We start from the raw sequence: 19,245 nt of genomic DNA on the forward strand, positions 1-19,245 counted from the left end.
CAAGGGTTTGAGAAAGCAACAGAAGCAACACTCGGGCGTGAAATGAGGATCGGTTTTGAAGACTGAACTGGTGTTTTGTGATGAGCAGCTATCCCACTTGCAGCACTAGCAGCAGAGACAGAGGGTAAGACTGAGCTTTCTGGAGTGCAGCGCTTGACTCGTCCTCCCTCCTCCTCCTCCCTCCCTCCCTCCCTCAAATGTAAACAGCTTCTCTTTCTCTCTCTCCCTCTCTTTCTGTGTGTATGTAGCGCAGGCGGCTCTGCTGCTGCAGCGTCAGGGAAGAGCTACCGAGAGAGGCTTCAGCAGCTCCCTCCACTTTGGGCAAACTTGCCGGTTTACCGCTTCTTCTCCTTTTTTTTTTTTTTTTTTTTTTTTTCTCTTACGAGTGGGAAGCTTCTCAATTGCCATTCAACATTTTAAAGCACAAGCCGCTCTGCCGTGAAAGCGTCTGATCCACACTTCTCTGAAAGACACAGGAGGGAATACACAATTGCAGATTTCACCCACTGTGGCGGTGCAGATCACAGGAAACAACTGACTGATACAATTTTATTTGCAAATAGAACTCTGTATTTTTTTTAATCGCGTCGCGGCTCTTTTCCCCTCCCCTTTGCCATTCCGCTTTATATGGATGTAATTCAGAATCTGTGTTAATTCACATGGGGGATCCAGTTACATCTTGTTCCGCTCCGGGTATAATTACGAGAGACCAATAATCGCCTTTGGACACATAGTTTTGTTGCTAACCTTTGAACTGAAAGGATCAAGTTCAGATCTGGTTACCTGCATTGGGACGGGAAGGAAGAGGAGAGAGAGAGAGAGAGAGAGAAAGAGAGAGAGAGAGACTGCAATCTCATTTGTGAATCGCTCTCAGTGCTGCAGATCCAGATTGCTTTAACACATGCAGTGCAAATGCAGGTAAGGCACACACACAAACTGCGGATGCAAAAACAAACTTGGGACTGTTGTGTGTCTATGTTCTTATCTCCAGCCTTGCAAATTCTGGGCAAACGGCTTCTGCAGTTTCTGTATCGTTGCTTTGTGACTAATGACCTTGCGCAGAGTTGTTAAAAAAAATCCGCTCCGGAGAAAGAGCTGAACATTTTAGGCGATCTCTGAAGATGGATTTGGGTGCTTTTCTGCCAGCCAAAGGGAATATTCTGTGGACTGCACTGTAATACTCGGGGTTCTCCTGTCAGCTGTGCAGATACCGACATTATTGGGATTTTTTTTTTTACTTTTTTTTTTTTTTTTTTTTTTTTTTTTAAGACCGCTATTGCTAAGAGGATTTGGAGTTTTCCCGGACCCAAGCCCTTTGAATAAAGCAAATCACAATTTTTTCCCCTGTGTGTGCAGAGAGGGGGAAGAATAAAGCTATTGCCTTGGTCGTAAACGGCTGAGAGGGAGAGGGAGAGAGAGAGAGAGAGAGAGAGAAAAGAGAGAGAGTGTGTGAATTGTAGTTAACTCTAGTGTTGAAGACGACAACCTGGGGGGCTTCGAATCGTACAGTACTGCTCCTGCTTTTATTGCAAACCTTGCAAAGTGATTACAGTAAAATCAGAGAGGAGGAGGAGAAGGGGGAGGAGGAGGAAAATCCCATCCTATCTGCTGAGATGAATCTTTAAAAAGCAAAATCCACTGTCCCATGAACTGTAAGTATATCGCAACTGGAAGGCAGGGAGAGCAGCGGAGGAGCCAGCAGCAGGGTTTTGACCACCAATTGCACCAGTCATGAGACAATAAGTTTCCAGAAATAGAGGATTTTATAATTGATCACCTGGACTCTCAGCCGCACTGTTGGCTTATCAGGGGAGTTTATTGGGGGGCAGGCGGGAGTGAGAGGAGGGCGGAGGGTTTCGGTACGAGGAAGATGAGGAAGATGCGGACCTTCCTTCGCTTTGTGCATTGCTACTGCTGCTGCTTCTTACTCGTCCTGCCTCCGCCGCTCTGGGTCAGCCTCGCAGCGGCTAAGCAGCTCCTGAAGTACCGGCTGGCCGAGGAGGGACCCGCCGACATCCGCATCGGCAACGTGGCTTCCGACTTGGGGATCGTGACAGGCTCCGGAGAGGTGACATTCAGCCTGGAGTCGGGCTCCGACTATCTCAAGATCGATAACATGACCGGGGAGCTGAGCACCACAGAGCGGCGCATCGACCGCGAAAAGCTGCCGCAGTGCCAGATGATCTTCGACGAGAACGAGTGCTTCTTGGACTTCGAGGTGTCGGTCATCGGCCCCTCGCAGAGCTGGGTGGACCTCTTCGAGGGCCGGGTCATCATCCTGGACATCAACGACAACACCCCCACCTTCCCTTCCCCCGTCCTCACGCTCACCGTGGAGGAGAACCGGCCCGTGGGGACCCTCTACCTGCTCCCCACCGCCACCGACAGGGACTTCGGCCGCAACGGCATCGAGCGCTACGAGCTGCTGCAGGAGCCCGGCGGGGACGGCGGCCGGCGCGGCGGCGGGGGCGGCTCGGCCGCGGCGGCCCCGGAGAGCGCCCCCTTCCCCGGCGGCAGCAAGCGGCGGCAGGAGGCGGAGGCGGCGGCCCGCAGCAGCGTCTTCGAGCTGCAGGTGGCCGACACCCTGGACGGGGAGAAGCAGCCGCAGCTGATCGTCAAGGGGGCGCTGGACCGGGAGCAGCGGGACTCCTACGAGCTCAGCCTCCGCGTGCGGGACGGCGGCGACCCTGCACGGTCCTCGCAGGCCATCCTGAGGGTGCTGATCACCGACGTGAACGACAACAGCCCCCGCTTCGAGAAGAGCGTCTATGAGGCGGACCTGGCGGAGAACAGCAGCCCGGGGACCCCGATCCTCCAGCTGCGAGCCACCGACCTGGACGTGGGAGTGAATGGACAGATCGAGTACGTCTTCGGGGCGGCCACTGAGTCCGTCAGGCGCCTACTGCGGCTGGACGAGAACTCGGGCTGGCTCAGCGTCTTGCACCGCATCGACCGGGAAGAGGTGAACCAGCTTCGCTTCACTGTCATGGCCCGAGACCGGGGCCAGCCCCCCAAGACAGACAAGGCCACTGTCGTGCTGAACATCCGGGATGAAAATGACAACGTGCCCACTATCGACATCCGGAAAATCGGGCGCATCCCGCTCCGGGACGGGGTGGCAAGTGTGGCCGAGGATGTGCTGGTGGATACCCCCATTGCCTTGGTGCAGGTGTCAGACCGGGACCAAGGTGAAAATGGTGTGGTGACTTGCACCGTGGTGGGCGATGTGCCCTTCCAGCTCAAACCAGCCAGTGAGGGCGAAGGGGAGCCACAGAATAAGCGCAAGTATTTCCTCCACACCTCGGCCCCTCTGGATTATGAAGCTGTGCGTGACTACAACGTGGTGATTGTGGCTGTGGACTCAGGCAGCCCCAGCTTGTCCAGCAACAACTCCTTGCTGGTGCGGGTTGGGGACACTAATGATAACCCTCCCATGTTCAGCCAGGCTGTGCTGGAGGTCTCCTTTCCAGAGAACAACTTGCCTGGTGAGAGGGTGGCCACAGTGGTTGCCACAGATGCAGACAGTGGCAAGAATGCTGAGATCACCTATTCCTTGGAGGCCTCACCCCTCTCCTCAGAGGCACCAGGCAGCATCTTCAGCATTGACCCTGACTCTGGGGATGTGTCAGTGCAGGCAGTGCTGGACCGTGAGCAACGGGACACCTATGAATTTCAGGTGACGGCCCGGGACAAGGGGGTGCCATCGCTGCAGGGCTCTACCACAGTGGTGGTGCGAGTGTCAGACCGCAATGACAATGAGCCGCGCTTCATGCAGGATGTGTTCACCTTCTATGTGAAAGAAAACCTGCAGCCCAACAGCCCCGTGGGCATGGTGACTGTGATGGACTTTGACAAGGGCCGCAACGCTGAGCTCAGCCTCTCCATTCAGCCTGGAGACCATGAACAGGCAGCCGGCATCTTCTCCATCGAGAATGACACTGGAACCATTTTCTCCACTGTCTCTTTTGACCGTGAGCAGCAGACCAGCTACACCTTTAAGGTGAAGGCAGTGGACGGGGGTGAGCCACCACGGTCTGCCACAGCCACCGTGTCTCTCTTTGTAATGGATGAGAACGACAATGCACCCACTGTCACCTTCCCCAGCAACAGCTCCTACACTGTGCTGCCACCCTCCAGCAACATGCGCACCGTGGTGGCCACAGTGGTCGCCACTGATGCTGACACCGGTCTCAACGCTGACCTCAATTACAGCATTGTTGGGGGCAACCCATTCAAACTCTTTGAAATAGACCCGGCCAGTGGTGTGGTGTCACTGGTGGGCAAGTTGGCCCCCAAGCACTATGGCCTGCACCGCCTGGTTGTGCAGGTGAATGACAGTGGGCAGCCACCCCAGTCCACCACTGCCCTGCTCCATGTCTTTGTCAATGAGAGCCTGTCCAATGCCACTGTGGTGGAGAGCCAGGTGGCCCGCAGCCTTCACACCCCACTGGCCCAGGACATTGCTGGTGATCCCAGCTATGAGCTGAGCAAGCAGCGGCTTAGCATAGTCATTGGTGTGGTGGCTGGCATCATGACCGTCATCCTTCTTATCCTCGTGGTGGTCATGGCCCGCTACTGCCGATCCAAGGGCAAGCATGGCTACGAGGCCGGCAAGAAGGACCATGAGGATTTCTTCACCCCCCAGCAGCACGACAAGGCCAAGAAGCCCAAGAAGGACAAGAAAGGCAAGAAGGGCAAGCAGCCCCTCTACAGCAGCATTGTTACTGTTGAGGCTTCCAAGCCCAATGGGCAGCGCTATGACAGTGTGAACGAGAAGCTCTCGGACAGCCCTGGCATGGGCCGATATCGCTCAGTCAATGGTGGCCCAGGCAGCCCTGACCTGGCCAGGCACTACAAGTCGAGCTCACCGCTGCCCACTGTCCAGCTGCACCCACAGTCCCCCACTGCTGGCAAAAAGCACCAGGCCGTGCAGGACCTGCCCCCAGCAAACACCTTCGTGGGCGCTGGTGACAACATCTCCATCGGCTCGGACCATTGCTCCGAGTACAGCTGCCAGGCCAGCAGCAAGTACAGCAAGCAGGTAAGAGCGCTGCGCCCCGCGGGCCCCAGCACGCAGACACACGCACACAGAGCGGGTGAGCGAGCCGGCATGGCCGTCCCCCCGCCTCCCACACTGGCACAGGCACACTCCCTGTCAAGGTTCAGTGACCCGTTCAGTCTGGTGCCCCCGCCCCCCTCGCTCCAGGCAGGCAGTCAGGTGCACAGACCAACACACAGCATGAAGGAAGGGCAGTCAGACATCTTTATTGCTATTACTATAGTTTTTATCATTGCCTCCGCTTATCAGATCCGGCAGCCGACCAGCCCGTCCGTGCAGCCGGCGCTGCCCCAGGCAGCCGGCCGCGGAGGCCGGGGGTCTGTCTCCAGTCCCGGAGAAACTGTGAGGCAGCCTGAGATGCCTTTGTCAGCCGCGCGCCCGGAGGCCAAACCCGGCGGTTTTGGGGGTGTCGAGGGGAGATCAGGACCCCCCACCAGGCGGAGCCGCCATCCCCCTCCCGTTCCCCGGCCCCGCCTCCATCAGCCCGTCCCGGCGCTTCCCCCGCCGTGATGCTTTCCCAGCCTTAGGGATGTGTCAGCTCCGGCTGAGGAGGAAAGTTTCGCCTGGGCAGCCAGTTGTTTCGGGGAAAGGGGGTTGCTGCCTGCCTGATGCTTCCTAAAGCTGTGGGTGAGAGTGGATTTGCAGCCGCAGCGCTGAAGCGTTAATGGCTGTAATTACCGGGCCTTTCATTAGGACCAAAAGGCTTAAATAATCTACACAGCCTATCTATGCTCTAATTTACACCACAGAGATTTGCACTCATTGCAGCAGTTGCTCTGAATACGCATAAGCGTTAGTTTAGAATCGCACCTCAGTATGTTATGTTCTCATTGCTTTTTTTTTTTTTTTTTTTTTTTTTATGCCCCTCTTGCCTATTTAATGAAATTTCATTCACGCTGAGAGGCCCTAATTTGCTCGCCCAGCTGCTGCATAGCTCTGTTTGTAGTCGTGAGACCTCTCGGAGCGAAACGTGCCTTCAGGGGTGCCACGAGTGGCTGGCTCTGGTCTCGACTGTGTTGCCAGGGCTCGGTTCGGTGAAGCTCCGATAGCCTAAAAGTGGTGATGGTAGGGACAGTCTTTACAGTCCTTGAAATAAGATAGGGATAGCACGGAGGGGAATCAAGCTTCTAAGTGAAAGCTTCAGTTTATTTGTAAGACGCTTATGCACTCTGAACAGAGGTCCCTCTTTTTTGAGGGGAGTACTTTTCCGGTGATAGTAAGTATAAGATAACATCCTGAACATTTTCTCAACTGCAGTGCACGTTACACAGGAAGCCATAGGCAAATGAATGCTGATTCATGTAACTACACATCCAAGCCTGGAACAGGGAAATTCTGACTATTTTGACAAAAATGCTTTCTTTTCCACTTATTGACGTGCAAATATGGTACACGATGACATTTTTTTATACTTTGAAATGTTTGCTAGCTTACTAAAATTGAAGTTTTACATGTGTTGCCAGTATTTGCATTCTGCTCGGAAATACTTAAAATATAGCAGCATAAAACTAATTGTGTAAGCCACCCGCTCCAGTCTTTCAGGTCACCAAAATAATGTAATTGTAATATGCACCAGTGCTTTTGTATATGTGGCTTTGCAAGTGATACAGGCTTATAGAATGTTTGACACAGTAGTTTCTGTGTGACACATTTCATTAATGCCTTCCTAGAGAGTACATCACAATTTCAGTTTGAGAATAGTCTGTATAAAATACAAATTACTAAGTTATTTATCTTTCATCTCCTAAGGCTTATTAAGCGCAGAGTAGATTATGCCATTTTAGCAAACACTGGAATAAAAGTAGCAGTGGAATGTATGCTAATCAGATATCACTTCTTTCTTGATACTGCAGTTCATCTAAACATATGGATTATAATCTGTTAATAATATTAGTTCCAATGAATTGTTCCATTACTTAATTTGTTTGTTGCAAACCAGTTTCTCAGTGTTGATAGTTCTCTTGTGTTAAATATTTAGCCTGTTATGAATGTTCACTTATTCAAGTAGTTTATAGCCAGTATTCTAATGTCTTATCTATTTATTTTTAAATATGTAGAGAGTATTTTCACACTTGTAAAGCATACACATAAATTGGAAATTGTCCAAGAAAACAGTAAAGGTAGTGTTAAATAACAGACTTTATGGGAGAGTCTATCAGTCACAAACCCTCTGTTTCCACTTTTCTACGTGTACTTGCCAGCTTGTTGCTGAGAGACATTTGTATGCTTTTGCTCATTTTACATAGTACTGAGGACATTAAGATTTACTTGCATAAACAATATGTACACTTTTCACATCTCAAACATTGACAGTGAAGTATTTCTCATTTTAGCAGGCAAAACACCTGAGGATTTTTAACACCCAAACCACGTGGAGCTCTTGTTCAGCACAATTGTTTAGAGAGAAATGTGAAGCAGATGTAGATAAAGGGTTCTGATGGGGCGTATATCAGTTTGTTTCATAGTTCTGCTGTACTTCTGGAACAGAGCCAGTAGCATAATGGTGTGACTGTGGTAGGGAGACTACTTGAAATCTCTAAGACTGCCTTTATTTACTCATTGTCAGTTCCCTTTGTTCTAAGGATACATTAGACAGTGTATAAAATTTTAGAACAAATAAGTGGACACAGCAGAACATACCTGCGCTAAGTTACTGGAGATGAGAGTGTTGCTAATTACCCATTAGTGTAATTAGACTTGGTAACTGATGCTTTCCTATAACTACAATACAGCAGTCAGGAGATAAAGTCTCTACTTACATGACCGACTGGTGTACCCCAGGGAACACAGGTTGTTTTCATTCCCATGATTTGATACTTAATTTTTAAGGTGATGAAATGAATTCTTACATACATTTCAAAATACATCATGTTTGATACAGGACTGTGTAAGAGAACTTAGCTGGAGAAAACTGCAAACAATTTGTATCTCTTCTCCTTCTAATGTCTTTTATATATAGTTTAAAGCAAAATTGTGTATTCAGTAGACTTCTGACTCTTCACAGTCACTATTTTTAGGAGATGTTTAGCAAGTTTAACTCTTATCCTTGTCTTACTTAGCATGGTATTGCTCTGAAATATTCTTTTAGCTTCTCACTTATCAATTCTCTCCTTTTCAGTAAAGTACTACAAATGTTTAAAACACTTAGCATTCCACAGGTCTTAATCACTTGCCAAAAGTTAAAGCTGTACAGAAGTGTTTTACTGAATGGGGATAAGTTTAAGTAAGTGTTTTTCTGGATCACGGATTTAAAATTTGAAACATCCAGGTGCTGCACATTGCCTGTGAGGAGCCTGGATATTGGGATTTCCAGCCAAAGATAATGAAAGCTCAGTGCTTAAGGGGAATCACTTAACAGCTTGGAGAGTTACATACTTAATCATAGATCTCATAATGAATTTTAATTGTAAATACTTGTTTATTTGATCATTTAGTTACAGATATCTTTTTATAATATATACTTCTCCACCTCTTTGTCTCACAGTGCAAAATAGTGTCATAGAAGCAGTTTTATTTCAGTGAAAATTTCAATAATGAGTCCACACATTACCAACCACTCTTTGAAGAACAGGCCTTTTTAACACTCTTTGTATGTTTATATGTTTTGGCCATCATCTTATCTTGGTTTCTTTTTTACTTGCTTTACTAAGAAATGATTATTGGCTCTTTAAAACATTGGCTCTTTAAAACACTTCAGTTATAATACTGTGGGGGTTTTTTTCTTGTTATTTTTTTGAGAGATATTGGTCACTATAAGTGGAACTTATAGAAAGAGTAAATGAATTCCTGTGCAGAATTATTTCTGTACTTGTATATTGGCTTCTTAGCTAACTTAGCTAACTCTAAAAATCCCAATGCCTCTTCTCATTGAAAATGTGCTGCTTCATGAAGAAAAATGTTTATCAAACCAGTGTGCTGACACTCTAAACAAAATTATATGCATTTGCTGTAAAGTCTTCCTTTCCTGAAAGTGAAATACATAGAAATTAATTTCTGAAAAAAAAATCCTTGTTCAGTAGCCAGTTAATTTATTTGATAAAATTTCAAACATTAATCAGTCTACTGCAATATTGCAGAAGTATTTTAACTAGTTGGTTATCATGTATGTCAATTGTTTCTATAAACTAAATGGATCAATTTCCTCATAAACATGCACATATACCCAGCAGCCCTAACAGGACTCCAAATTCATTCATTAAGGAAGCAATCAGTTTAACCATACAGGAGGGCATCATCTTTCCTCTTGTTTATGTACAGACACACACATACACAGAGAGGCTTATCTCAAAAGCTATTTTTTATATTATTCCCAAACACCTCTAAAGAATAAATTTTTTTCACAACTTTAAGCTAAGCAATTACACTACAGTAAAATAATAATAAAAATAACAATGTCATTGTGGCACTGCCATGTCAAAAAAAAAAAATAGAATATTGTTATTGAGTATACACATTTACATTGGTCACTTCTTTCACACATTTAACTTTCATACTGTTTAGTGAAAAGCATACAGAAGTATTTTCAATTTTCTGTTCTCATTTTGCATTATGTTAAATATTTTACAATTAGTTTTCAAAAGTGACCCACATTTCACCTTCAGTAGCAAATTATGATGAGAGAGGGGCTAATTAAACATGAAATGGATGTATCATTGATGCTTTAATTATCTTTATTTAACAGAAAGTGTTCCACTGATAAGTGCGGCTTTTATTTTTTTCCTCTCCAGTAAAATCATCTTGTACAGTGCACAAATGACTAAGTTACCACTGAATCATTCTGCACTCCCAGGAGATGTACAGAGCCAAAAGGGACAGGATCTGAGTAAAGAAGGATACATGCTCTGAATAAGTAAAGAACTGTACTATTATAGGCAAGGGGTAGCAAGAAACATCTTTAAAAGGATAGAATCTGATTTATCAACTCAGACAGCTCTCTGGCGTTACACAAAGTGAACTTGGGTTATAACCATGGTTAGCAGCTTTACTATTGCTATCAGGCTTTATGTTTCTGAGTGTGTTTCTTCCTTTTTCTCTCTCTTTTTTTTTTTTTTTTAAGGTTTTTGTTATCTGGTTTTCTGGTATTTGGGATGGTTGCTAGTTTGACCATCAGTACAGCTTTGTTTCATCTCTGCAGCTTCAGCCTCATTTTCCTTTAAGTATTTTCTATTAAAAGTTTAAGCAGGTTTATGTACTTAGTAATATGCTAGGCTACTTTGACGTATAAAACTAATCAGTTTGGTTTTGCATTAAAATATAAAAGAAAATCAACAAACTTCAGAAGTAGTTAGCATTCTAAGTCAACTAAATCCTTGACAAGCACTCTGAACTCTTCACTATAACTGCAAAACGTTTTATACTTAATTACTAATCTTAACAAGATTAACATAATTTTTACTATATATATAGGGAATATTGATAGAAGCATATGAGCTGTCCAGTACAGTATTTAACAGGAAGATTTTCTAAGCAAGTCTGCTTCCAACAGACATTTTGAAACTGTTAAACCTGCAAAATATACTTTTTTCAGTCTTAGCCCATATTACGTGTAATATGTTCCATGTAATTTATGTTCTACCTTTCTCCATTTAAAAAAAAAATGACCTTTTTAGATGGTTTTATTTCAGCATGTGCTGAGAATATGGTATTTTTCTATTTTTTTCCTGATTTTTCTTTCCTGGAAGAGTAAATTTGTTTTCTGTTATCAGATTTTAGACTTTTGTAGCATATACTGTACATTCATTTTAATCAATAATTGAAATGACAAAAATAAGCCAACAGCTACAGTCAAGGATCAAAACCAAAATCTTTTAAATTATTATTTTTAATATAAATTTGCATTATTTTAATTTTTAATTAAGTTTGTAAAAGAAAATTGTGACATGCATAAAGGTATATTTCAAGCTAGGACTAATTTACTTTTTTACATATATTTTAGGAAACAGACTTCCCAAGGTCACTTGTATTTTGTTGTTGTGGATGACAAAATATCACAGTAATGCTGGAGTAACTAAGATTAGAGGGGCTTCTGAAATGGGTGACAAGAATCAGAATGGAATAAGACGAGAATAATCCATAGGAGATTTTAAACTTTTTCATTTCATATTTTAATGCAATTTCGTCTAAAAATATTTAACTGAGAGCAGGTCATGAGCACAAGTCAAAATCTCAAAATGTAATTATACTGAAGTATGAGTTAGTCAGGTTCTTGAATTATGTCAGTGATACACACTGAAGCTGTCCAACTGTGTGGAGATGTGCTTAGCATGAGTCATTTGCTCACTCTTATGTGGTCATTTTCACAAGAGATCTAAAATTAAAATTAAGAACAACTTTCAGAGGTGTTAAAAACCCAAAGGATTAGCTGTATATATAGCACATACAAGCAGCATGGAGCAACCATTTATTATTACTTTTTGTGAAAGGAGAATATAGAAAAAATTTAGAGTAAATTTTGGGGTTTAGAGATTTGAACAGAAACAATGTTCTGGCCCCATTTAAAACTGCAAGGTAGATAAAAGTGATGTGACTTTTTTATTGTTTATACCAGTAAAAAAAAATTCCTCTCATTTAGGCAAAAAGTTGTTTTGAAATCATTAGTTTGTAAAATGCAGTCTTGGGGGCAGCATATCCCCAAAAGATCAGTTTTACTCAGAGTGGGTCATAAACAGCACAATTATTAGAAGTTGAAGGAAACCATTATCTTTGTCTTTCAAAACCTAATTTTCCTTATTAACTACTAATAAGACAGTATATTTTTTAAAGCCAAACATTTTTCTGTCAGATGAGATTTTGCTACAGATTTAATGTTCTAATGTCTGAGTTTGTAACTGAATGAAATGAATGTGTGCTTGCAAGTAGCATTCTTGCAGTATTAGGAAGCAATAAAATTGGTATTTATCAAAGTGTTTGACATAAGGTCTTTTATTATTTAGAGATAATTATGGATAATATAAAGTTAACTTTTTAAGGCTAGGTACAGAAGGTAGGTATTAGCTGATGCTGAAAATTGCTCACAGATAGAACCAGAATACAGAAATACTGATTCTACCTGCCAAAAATTCAGAGACAATATTATCTTGCAGTCATGTCTGAAGAAATTCCTTTATGGTACCATCTTGTAAGTTAAAAAAAAATTGCCACCTGACAGCATAAAAATTCCTGAATTTTGAATGGTTATGTGATTATTGTGAAGAATTTACCTTAAACTCCATTCAAATTGGATTCTTGACTGGTGGTGTGGCCAGGAAATGTATTGTGTGTTATGTTTTGTCTGCTGTAGCATTTCTCAAAGAGAATTGGGAGGGAGTGCTGTAATTTATTCTGTCTATCCAGGTATAAATGTCAATGTCTCTTCAGCCCTGAAGCAGTGTAAAATACAAGAAGTAGCCCCTACTTCCTTTGGGTACCAAATCTTGAGAGGCAGAATTACTTTAACACAGAGACTTATCCTATAAAAAAAAGACCCTTCATCAGGACAATGCATTTAAAGGGATACAATCTGAGGTAGAATTATGTTTCTGACTTCAGTGTTGTGCTGGAAAATGAACTAAAGGAAGTGATGGAGACTGTCATGGCATTCTGGTTGTGGTTCAGCTATCTGAGGGTGAGCATCCTAATGTCAGTTTAGGTAGCTGAAAGATCCTGTGCTGTCTGCACAGAGCTGCACGCACAGGGTGCATGACCCAAGACCTGGGGGTCTTCTGCAACTCTCTTCTGTAGCTGCAGATCAAGGCCAAACAAAAGATCAATCACTAAATCCTTTCGTTTACTTAAAGGAACAATATTTAAAATAAAATTAAGCACTCTGTGCATATGGTGCCCTTTGGCAGGGTTGAAAATTATTTTTCCTGTGAGAACTTCAGCACAATTTTCAAATGTGTGTGCCATACACATGCCAATTCATAGAACAGAATCTGCATGTGCAGATACCTGAATACATATAAGCAATTAACTGAATTTTCATTCATTGTCAGACCTCTCATGTTGATGTTTATCTCAGGTGAAACTACAGGTAATGCCTCTAAAGTCAATCAAATTTAGCTAGTATTAACTGCAGTAAATTGTGTCAGGTGTTGTAATATTCAGAAAATGCTTCATATTAGAATAAAATATAGATAGAGAAAACCAATTTATCAGTTTGGATGTTAATCCCCTGCATTTAAGTTATCAGCATGTATAGAAATATAATTTCCAAAATAACAGAGTAGGTTTTAGTCAGGCATTACATCCAAATGTAAAATGATCTTTCTAAAAGGGTCTGGAAATGATGTGGCTTTAATGACACTTCAAAAAAGGTAAGATTTTAGTATTGGACACATTCTTGCTCAAACTAATGGTACAGCAAGAATACACATGTCAAGCTACCTTTGCTGGTCCCCCCTTTGTTGGACAGGTCATGGTGTTTGTTCATGGAGAATGTGTGTTACCCCTTGTAGGCATATTTCCAAGAAGGGCTTGGTCTAAAACTATCCTATCAACTTCATAATGCAAAACTTTACTTCAGATGAAATCTGGCCATTTGCTTAGGAAATCTGCTTGGTTTACTGCAAGTCCTATTTAAAACACTATATTGTACAAGAGAAAATACTTCTGTAGTTTACAGTCTTTGTAAAGGTGAAAGACAAGAATGGAAATACAGATAATAAACCAAGAGAAAACAAAAGCATTAGTTCATCTGCTCCTAATATTTTCACAGTGATATTTTAAGCCCCTGTTTTACACTTTTGCTATTCACAACTTTTAAGGTCTTGCTGGTTTTAACATACATTGGATCTCATCATGTCACATCTGCTCTAAGTGAGGTTACATTGTCCTAAACTTTGAGTAATGAAATAGTTAATCAGTTTCCTTATCTCCATCCATGTATTCCAAATTGGTTATAATGACATAACGTGTGCTCTGTGTGATAGTGAGAGAGGATATCCATCATTCTGCTGGATTAGAAAAGTGCTATTTTCAGTGAGCATGTAATTATATTCCAATTGCAATACAAGTTTACAGAAGGACAGTAATTGATTTACTTGAGAGAGAAATATTTGTTGAATTTTCAAGTAATGTTGTAAGTTCTTATATGGAGGGAATAATTGGACTGGAGACTAGAAATATCTACTTAACAGGGCACTATGTGCTCAGCCTCTGAACCTCAGCCCAGATCTTGAGTAAGTTCTGTCACACTTTAGTGAATTTAGAAAATTCACTCAATGTCTCCTCTGACTATATGCTGAATGTTTTGCCTTTCTTCCTGAAATATAAGGGCCTAAATTTTAATAATATTCAGAAAAATTAAATTAAATTGAATTTTATTTTAATACAATTTTTTCTGAATATGAGTAAAATTCAGCTATTTCTAGAGCAGGTGTCAATTCTGATGAGCAAAAGTGACAGCAGGGTGAAACAGAGCAGTACCTGTTTTCATAGAGTCTTTAAAATATGAGTGTTTTCCCAAGGAATTGCAACACAAACTCTGGGTCATGTGTTTTGCTCAGTTTGTTACTAGATGCATATGAAAGAGAAGAGTATGACATATCTGAACTAACTACAATGCAGACATGAGTAGTACTTCATGGGCTTCACAGACTGACAGAGAATTACCACTGAGGCGCAGCAGGTGTTTTGCAGCATATGGGTTTGTGTAATGGGCGGGTTCGCACAATAGGTTCAGTAACTGGCAGACCCCTGATCAGCCAGGAAATCACTAGGGCTTGGTGCACCACAGTAATTCCTTCTCTTTAAATTCACCAGGTTCATAGGTAGAAATGATAGGTATACTACCGAAATACTTGCTACTTGTGGTGGTTTTCTGTGTTTTTGTACAAGACTTAAAAAAAAAAAAATACAAAAGACAGCTTTAGTTTAGAAGTAAAGGAAACTTGTGCAAGTGTTTACAAAATGGCTCTGCATTTGCCATCCTGTGTTTTGCAGAGATCACTGAATGCTTATATAATTTATCCTTTTTCTTGCAACATTGGTTCTTTAAATAATTATTTATAGTGTCGCTGGTATTCTGGTTCTTTCTGTTTCTTCTTTAAGGCAGATTAGAAGATAAGCAACAGTATGAAATTCCTCTGTGCAGCATAAATTAAGAAAATTTTGTTTTCATTATATTGGAAAATGTTTAATCACTTATGGTCTCATATTCAAGGAGACTGGGTGATGCTTTATTCATTTGGCCCTTCAGAAGCTGATGAGTGAATTGAAAATTTATCTGCACATTAGTGCACCTTTCTAGGAACTTTGAAATCTAAAGTTATGTATTTTTTCTATACTAGTTCTTAATTAAATATATGAATGGACTGAACTCCTTAAATTATATGGTAAACTTCCTGGAGAATTAATGTTACAGAAATATGAAAGGGCTGGCTAAAGCATCACTCTACCAAATATTTCTAAAAGGCTTTATATATTTATAAGACTTTATGATCTACTATTGATGCAAATTACTAAGGATAAAAGAAAATCCATCTGTTATCAAAGTAAAAAATAATTAAATAACTCCAAGGATTTGAAAGATTTAGCATTAAGGACTAAGTATTCATACTTTGTGATGGGTTTATAGTAATTGACAGTAGAAAAGACTTCCTTTTAGCATTTACAATGTGAGTTATTTTTTTTTAAACTAAAGAAAATTACTTTGCCATAAAAGCTTCTCATGTAACATATCCTGTCTCATTTCATAATTTCCTATCCTTCACCGAAATGTCTCAATTGAAATACAGCCTGCACCATTTCATGTTGTGCTGGGCATTACTAGCTTTATTATTATCCTTACTTTTAATCAAATGGTCAGTACCTAAATAAATAGCATTTCATCAAGAGCTGTTGGTTTTCAATCAGCTAGGAAACAGATCACAGGCCTGAGTACAGATCTAAAGCTAGTGTCTCCAATCTGCAACTAATTGTGCACTGATAATAGCACTGCCCACAGGCAAATCTTACTCGCTGTCCTCATCTATGATAGATTTTCCTGTATGTTAATATTACATCAGATGGAGTCATTTTGTTGCAGTTGCCATATTTAACCTTCCCTTTTTAACCAAAAATATATATTGTTTGGAGATACTACCTTCATGTTTAATTTCTGAAAAGAAATGCATAAAAGAGAAATCTCAAGGGAAACATTATAGCCGTGCTTTTCCCTTTAGTTTCTCCTCTCAAAACAGTTTCTTCTTTAGAAGATAAAGTACTGCTGATACTTAAAGAAGTACTTACATGTAAAATTACATATTCTGTTGCTTATCTCAGGGATTGAGGAACATGTTTTACAAACTGCAGCAGGAAGCAGTGCTTCACTCTCTCCTGGAGTGTGTGGATTAGCTGTTGGGGGTGTGGGTCCTAGAGTTCTCTCTGGATCAACTGCAGATCACTTAGTAACTGTATATAGCAGATGTGCAGATTACATCATTAAGACATTATAAATATTCACATTTTTCCAGTGTGAAGTTGATGAGGGTGATTAAACACACAGCAGACCCAGTACTGTACCAGGACTCCATCATTTCAGGTGCTTCACAAATTCAGATCACACTGTAAAAGCTGCTTTTAAGCATAGAGGGTGGAATAGCAAATACTGCCTGTAGTCAGCACATTATAGTGTTCTGGAAGAAAACTGTCATCTGGGCTGTGTACATTGTTCTTGTGAGATGATTCCAAGTTTCAAATCTTTCTTTTCACCTTGCTAGTTATGCAAACAGCTCTTCACTTTTTTCACTAAAACAAGTGGGAATTGTTCACTGTCACAAATAATAAATAACAAGTGTACCCGATCTGCAGAGCATGGAAGTGATAAAAACACATGCTTATGAGTGCTTGAGATTTCACAGCTATTAATTTTGAACTTTTTGATTGCAGTTCTGTTTTACAGGACTGGATGCTGTTAGGGCAGCAGTACACAGTGACAGTGAAGGATTCTGACAACATGCATTTGTCACTGTGAGCTTGATAAATTCAGTGTAAGAGATGGTCAGAAAATGCCCCTAAACCTGAAGTCATGAAATGTATCTTGCTTTTACTGAAAATTAAAATAGTGAACACTTTTCTATTACTGCTAATGATCTTTTTCAATTAAAATTCAATACTAACATGAGTATGCTTGAGAAGGTTTCTTTGTGCATAATGAAATGTGTAGCTCTTACCCACATTAGTGTATTTCTTAACATATACACTGAGGGAGTCTAGGAGTTTTGTGCACAATGCTGTTGTATATATGTCATGTAATCACATACAGAAAGGTCCTTTAAAAAAGGTCAGCCAATACTGTAGCAAGTTTGGCATTAATAAGAGTCAGAAGGACTCTTCAGACTTTCAATAGGGCTTTAAAACATTTTTTAAAGGAACCTAGTGCTTGAAGTCTAAATCGCAAGTTTGTCTAAAAGTACTGTAAGTACTCCCTGACTACTTCTATGTAAATCAAAATGTTGTAGATTGTCTTCCATTTTGAGATTGCACCATTCACAGGTAATAGGAGTGTTTCAAATCAGAAACCACATTTTTGGATTATGGATAGAAACAGGAATTTCAGTAATAATTGGACAGCATTCTGAAGTTGTATACTGTAAGAAATTCGAAATTAGAATCCAAATACTTAATCTGTAATATTTATGCTCAATTTTCAAGGTGATAACAGAGAAAATAAATCCACAATTATACAGTAGAAAGTCCTGAATAAGGGAAGCAATTGAGTAAGAACATGTCTAGAAATGTTAGTACTTCATTTTTTTAATCTTTATCGTTCTAGGGAATTAATCTTCAGCCTTTCTGAAATCCTCACTGAGCTGGTAATTTTTTTCACATTTTCATAACATCATCAAAGCCATGCTAATCTGGACCAAGGGCATGTTTCAGAGTCCTTGAATCTCTGAAGAAAACATTTTGCTGTCTTTCCTATTTTTAACATAATCAAGATTCACTTCAAACTTTTGTAAAACCTTTAGAGATGACAGTTTGATTATTTACAAGGATGGTGTTATAGGATACAATCAACAGTTTACAGTTCATTGCAAGATTAATAAGAAAAAATTGCAAATCCAGGAGGCATATGTTCTCACTGAATTTCTGGCTCAGTAATTAGACAATCTGGCTACTGAGTGAGGTACGTTTGTGACAGGTTGTAATGTAGATGCCATGTTTAAGGCATTGTACGCCTGTAATCTGGAGGAGGAAAAGGAAAGATATAATGAGAAAAGGAAATCCAGATTTTTTTTTTTTTTCCCTGTAACGTGAATCTGTAGGTATTTGTTTTGCCTTCCAAAAGAAAAAGCCTACCATTTGAGCAAGACTTTTCTCATAGAAAAGAACAGTTGGAGTTCTGTAATTTTTTTTTTTCTCTAACTCTAGAATTTTCTTCATAACTAAGAAAATCTAATTTTAATCATCCAACGCTCTAGATTCTGGCAAGGTCTTTCATTAATTAATATTTGTGTATAACTTTGTCAAGTAAAACTTATACTCTCTACCTTCCTCATCATCTTCAGCAAAAACAGTGCACTTTTAAGACACTGGGGCAGATAGATAGGAAATTTAATCTTTCAGTATTTGTAGGACAGCCTACTTATTATTTCTATGCTTATATTTGGAATGATTTTTAAGGGACTTTACAGGAAGCATAGACTAGGCAACTACTACTACATAAAGGAAAAAAATAAAGACAACCTGTGATGGAAAAATTGCTTTTAAAATCTTTTTTCACAGTTTTTCTTTTGTTAAATATGAAGATTCTGGTTTTAAAAAGTCAACCTAGTGAACCTTAAAATATTTATTTATATGTTGGCTTTATGGAAAGCTGTTTTGAGAGCCAAATAAATCAATCTGTAAAATTGTTTAGTGTTTTGGACAGAGAACCTTTATTGAGGAGGCAGTAGAATACATATGCTGACATATACGAGAACTTCATTCACATATAACATATAATGAACTCCTATACTATCTGTCCTCTAATCCCAGCTTTGTGCTCTGCTTTTATAGACTTATCTTCCCAATAGAAGTCTGAAGATCTTTGGATTTTCATTTCAGTCTCTGTTCTTCCCACCAAACCAGTTTATTTTTCTAATACTGTAAGAGTCAGACACTGCAATAAGTAATCAAATGTTATGAAAATGTGGAGACTGAATATTATTTCAATTTTGTTCCTTCTGCTGGATTACAGAAAGTGTTGTAGATCTATAAGTATGTTACTGTTAGGGGTTTTTGGT

The 19,245-nt window shown here is 40.8% G+C and overlaps 1 protein-coding gene across 5 annotated transcripts in view; it reads left to right on the forward strand.

Moving 5' to 3' along the window:
* Nucleotides 1-1,668: 1,668 nt before the first annotated feature.
* Nucleotides 1,669-19,245, forward strand: part of PCDH7 (protocadherin 7) — a 254,853-nt gene continuing 237,276 nt past the window's right edge. For 4 of the 5 annotated variants that reach the window (XM_041483404.1, XM_041483493.1, XM_041483573.1 and 1 more), the window contains exon 1: nucleotides 1,669-5,041. In XM_041483404.1, the coding sequence (XP_041339338.1) occupies nucleotides 1,871-5,041 (3,171 nt within the window). In that variant the 5' untranslated portion in view covers nucleotides 1,669-1,870. The remainder of the gene's footprint in view (nucleotides 5,042-19,245) is intronic. The other variant, XM_041483735.1, reaches the window with a different exon arrangement.

The sequence above is a fragment of the Pyrgilauda ruficollis genome, unplaced genomic scaffold (assembly GCF_017590135.1).
Source record: "Pyrgilauda ruficollis isolate IOZ18807 unplaced genomic scaffold, ASM1759013v1 scaffold1, whole genome shotgun sequence".
Taxonomy (NCBI): Eukaryota; Metazoa; Chordata; class Aves; order Passeriformes; family Passeridae; genus Pyrgilauda; species Pyrgilauda ruficollis.